Source organism: Ruditapes philippinarum, unplaced genomic scaffold (genome assembly GCF_026571515.1).
Source record: "Ruditapes philippinarum isolate M1 unplaced genomic scaffold, ASM2657151v2 ctg104_1_1_1_1, whole genome shotgun sequence".
In the NCBI taxonomy this organism is placed as follows: Eukaryota; Metazoa; Mollusca; class Bivalvia; order Venerida; family Veneridae; genus Ruditapes; species Ruditapes philippinarum.
The window spans coordinates 320146-325184 of record NW_026855603.1 but is presented as its reverse complement, the minus strand read 5'-3'; the positions used below and the strand labels follow the sequence as shown (position 1 = coordinate 325184).

Here is a 5039-nt window from a genome sequence, read left to right as displayed (position 1 = left end):
GAAAAAATGTGAGGGAAAAATGGCGTCGTTTTCTGTCTATAAATCACGATGATAGTTTTAACAACCATTCCTTATATGCCAATAGAGATGGTTAGCTCAAGGAAGTAAACTGAAAAGTGCTTCAAATAAATAAGTTTCTTCTACACAATTGCGCTGAGATTAATATGTTTAAACTAAAATATACTTCAATTTCAACTGTGATCAGGAAGAGGATCATAGCAAAGCGACGAAAATACAATGATATAATCGCACGGTAATACATTTGTATCAGAAGAAACAATTAACCCTTTCACTGATAAGGTTGATTAATTATTAAAATCTTCACATTATTTTGTAAGATATGTTTAACCTTTTCCACTTCCGTGAGATACCTCTTCCGACAGAAATATTCTTTAAAGTAGAAAAAAAATCTTCTTTTTTTTTCTGTTTTTATTGAACTACAAAAGCAAAAACATTTACTCGTATATAGAATATCAAAAGTTTTTCATATTCTTGAATATGACTCTTTTATTTGACGTATATGCGTTTCGTAATGCAATGCACAGGCAGACATTTATTTTGTTTCCTCCAATTTTTACTTTCATAGGTTTAATATAAAAAAACTGTTTCCCAGTATATATATTTACAACAAGTCATATAATTATATTCAATTTAACAAAATTGTCAACCTCATCTCAGTTATTGTTATTATTGTGATAAATGACAAAATATGTTTGCTTATTATAATTAAATCTTAATACAATGTAATGAGATTAATAATCAGAATAGAAAATGAGGGACCAAACAGTTTCCGAAAATCATAAATATTCACCAGTTGTCTTAGTAAAATCAAAGTTATTTGTTTAATGAGGAAAGTGTTAAGTTGGTTTTGGTCTAAAACGAACGCCGAACAGCTGATACTCGTGAAAGAGTGAAACTATAAAAGTCTTAAGTTATTTCACCGATTCTAAGTATAAAATCAGTTGCTACATATTACACACGGGAGTATTACATGAAAGGCCAGTTTATGCATACTGACACCACAACGGGTAAACTTTATTCTTCTCAACAAGTATACCGTGAATTATCTCGCATATATTTGCAAGAGGTCGAAATGAAATATTTTTTAACATTTTGAACATGTCAAAGTCTCACTTGCAAACGAAGTTTATGTAGTGAAATAACAAGAATAAAGATCAACAAGGCAAAGGCAACGTTCACAGGACGCCGCCCCGGGCACACCCAAGCAGGCAGCCAGAAGGCACCAAACAAGTCTATGTTTTGTACAATCTGTTGCAAATATCATTTCAATTTTCGTGATATATTATGCTCATATTTGGGTAAAAACTTTATTGAAATCTAATAACTTCTTACCGAATATGTCTTATTTATTTAAGAGAATGCAAAAACTATGTTTTGTCAAGCTGAATACCCCATAACTGTGTAAGATAAGGTGAGTATATTTGGTGCTGTCTTGAAAAATTCTTGATTTGTCTTAGTTTTAAATAGCACTATGTATTTATACTGTTTTGCCTATATTTTATAGAGTTTAAAGCGTTCAGATCTTCTCTGTGTGTATGTCAAAATGTGTTTATTTCACATTTTAAAAACTCGGTATTGCAATTTTCTTTTTCTTTTCAAATATCAAATTTGTAAATAACAAATCTTTACTTATTAGTATATTTCTATGAAAACATAACTTAAGACAATATATATTGCTACATTTATTGCACAATATCAACCAAAGATAACAATTATAAATAACAACAACAGTTACAATAAAACACATTATACATGTAAATGACTCACAATAAAAAAGCGCAAAATTACCCAATTAAAAGGTTTTCCATTTCTTAATAGTTATTTTTCACGCTTTAAACATTTTTTCTCATATTTCCAATTTGGTTAAAACAAGACAAAGAAATAAATATATAAACATGATGCATTCAAATAGTTAACAAAAATACAAGACCTCGCTTCCGTACCATGCTCTTTTAGAATAAAAAGTCGAGCATGTAACATGTCGCCGTTTAGATGTGTACCGGCAATTTGGAACATGCAAAAAAAATTCTCTTATTACCGTTTTATTGTTTGAAACAACAATTCAGCAAACAGCAAAATGGTGTGTTAATTGGTTAACCCTAAAATGTAATTAATGAATATCAAGACAAGTAACGTAATACTATGTTCAAATTGGGTTATGTTTTACCACTTAACAACTAACAACCTAAAATTTTACTAAGTGATAACTCTTAGACTTTCTAGTACATTATCTGGCAAATAATATAAAATCAAATATAAAAGCTTAAAAAATTCCATTTTTTTTTCAGAGATTCATATTGTACTTCCGACATTTTACTACATCTCTAATCTATAAATGACTATTTTCCTCCGACTGAGAAAGGTCCAGACCTTGGCTTGTCGACAAGGCCGATTGTGCCAGTTTACGACCACTGCTGCCATTGTGCTGAGTACTATATACCCTCATCATGCGTAAACTGAAATAATAAAAATAACGTTAATAAAAAATAAACATTATACATATATACAAATTTGTCGTTCAAAATAATTTAGGTGAAACAATATTAATATTTATGTTCATACAGACACAAAAGAACGACAAAAATATTTATAGGGAAAACTCAAAATTGACAAAAAATAATAAAATGTAAATAAAGGGTCAGAATAATGGAGTTAGCCTATGTTGAGCCTCGCTTATGACTATCGTGCGTACCTCCTCAGGCAATCCGGAATAACAATTATTGTTATCCGGAACTCGGCAAATGTGGTCTTTTTCCAATCTAATCCCCGGTACAAATAAACTTCTACTGTTAAAGTTTCAAGGTACACTAAAATAAATTATCTAATCTGATGCTCTTATTTTCGAAGTTGTAACTGTAAAAATTGTTTGTACCACCGGATTAGCTTGGAAAAAAATACCAACATATTCTTAATTCCGGAGAAAGTTTATTGTGCAGTACATTATTATTTGCTGACTGGACAATAATTATTTATTATAACTTTTATGTACATGTACTACATTGTTATCTAGATGTAAAATACTGAAATAATGTATTGATTTTCAGAACATTTCTTATCTTTTATAAATTTGTATTTGATAATTTTGAAACCAACGAAGTGGTAAACAAGCTATCGGTAGGTTCCTATTCCTATTCCAGCCAGAGATCTCTACGTTTTTATTTGGTACATAATATTGTTGAAGTTAGAACTACATATATGTCAACTTAATATAAAAAAGCTTATCAGTAGAAAGTGTTTAGGTCAAAAGGAACTGAAAGTTTACTGAGACATTGGCAATCATTTAAGTATAATATGCTGCGACAAAAGAAGCAGCCCAGAAAAAAACAGCGTATAAATGTTTATATACCTTCGACGACATCGTAGTAAGGCTTTGAGTTCTTTGTAAAATCTGTCATTTGTCGCTGTGTAAAGGTAGAAATTGATACACGAGTTAGAAAACTGAAGAATGTACGTGATACTCCAGGCTAGGTCCATTCTGGAAACTGCTGCACAGTTGTTTTCCTGTTCGTAAACCGGTAACAAGTAAGTATCAAGTATAAAATAGATAGAAATTGGTGCTGTAGCAATTAAGAAGTACAATGTACACGCCACTAACATTTTCGTCATTTTAACACTAAACCTAGTTGTCCGTTGATATACCGATTTATGCATCATCGAAGCTCTTTCCTTCTGAACTTTTCTCAGAACTCTGATGAGAAGAATGTTACATATCAACATGATAATGAACGGAACTGCGCTTAGAATTGAGAAGTCAATGAATGTAAAGATGTTCTCGTCGAAATAGAAGAATTCTGGGTTAAGTGAACCACATTCGCCTTCAGTATAATTGTTTATACCATTAGTAAAGAAAAAATGTCCATTTACTAATACTAAAATGAACAATGTTACAAACAAACCAATGATAACTGTTTTATAACTGAATAGACCCCGATACTTCATTGGAAAATATACCTTGATAAGTCTTTCTACAGTGACTCCAACAAGAATCCAAGATGATAACTGCATTGTCATATATAGAAAGAAATAATAAAGTTTGCAGTTGGCATTACTTGCCGTTCTCAAGTCATATTGAAAAACGTAGAGAATCCAGTATCTCGGGAGCCCAGTACACAAAACGAAAATATCACTTATCGCCAAACACAGAAGAAATGTCAGGGTCGGTTGTTTTCGAAATCCAAGGCGTTTGATTACTAATATTGTAAGGATATTTCCTGTTAATCCAAAACAAAACAAGATGGGTGGACATATTTTCCAAAGATAGTCCGAGACGGTATTTTCTATTCGGCTCTCACATTCTTCCGTGGTGACATTGCCAGTATCTTTTGATGGCCATGGATTTTCCGTTGTAACATTGTTGGAGCTACGAAACGATAATGTGTCAGACATTTATTACTTCTGTTGTTTTTAACGTTTTCTACAATAATTATGTGTCAGTATAACTTAACATAGAAAGATCTTAAGCTTATTTGGTAAATATTCCTAGTTTTATATCATACAAATATTAGTTGTATTTTCCTTTTTTCGGCAGTATGTACTAAATTAATTAAAAATAACAATTTTAGAGTTGATTATTATCGTTTAATTAACTACGTGTTGGCACCGTCCCGTTATTTCACTATGATAAAACAGACTCTCTCACTGATACATATATTATATTATCCTCTTTTTACGAATCCACAGTAAATGATCTGAGTTATCCAATGTATACATCTAATAGTAATAAATATTTTCATGTTACACAAAGAAGGAAATGATCTAACCACTTTCCCCTATCTAATCAGAATAATTTCAATAACGGTATCCGATAAACTTTGTCTCTATCACTCTACCAAGTTAAATTATAACCCTTGATAATTTATAATTTTATCAAGATTTTTGTCCCTTTAAAAAAAAAACAAAACAAAAAAAAACAAAAAAAAACAAACTTAAACTAAAAAATCCTAACAGATGTGTTTATCAGAATTTTTCATTATTCAGTTATTATAATATCTTAAAATACGATTGAAAGTTCCTTTTTT

General features: G+C 30.6%; 1 protein-coding gene across 1 annotated transcript; it reads right to left on the bottom strand.

Moving 5' to 3' along the window:
• Positions 1-1698: 1698 nt before the first annotated feature.
• LOC132743860 (C-C chemokine receptor type 1-like) lies at positions 1699-4892 on the bottom strand. The gene is made up of 2 exons (XM_060732436.1): positions 3368-4892; positions 1699-2477 (listed from the first exon to the last, which is right to left on the bottom strand). The coding sequence occupies exons 1-2, from the start codon at positions 4405-4407 to the stop codon at positions 2351-2353; spliced, it is 1167 nt and encodes a 388-aa protein (XP_060588419.1). The 5' UTR covers positions 4408-4892; the 3' UTR covers positions 1699-2350.
• Positions 4893-5039: the final 147 nt, after the last annotated feature.

Bases quoted from the DNA above. Each gene is read 5' to 3' on its own strand.
- LOC132743860 (XM_060732436.1), bottom strand. From the start codon at position 4,407: ATGTCTGACACATTATCGTTTCGTAGCTCCAACAATGTTACAACGGAA. The intron at 2,478-3,367 runs GTATATAAACAT...TTATTATTTCAG, and splicing joins TTACTACGATGTCGTCGAAG to TTTACGCATGATGAGGGTAT.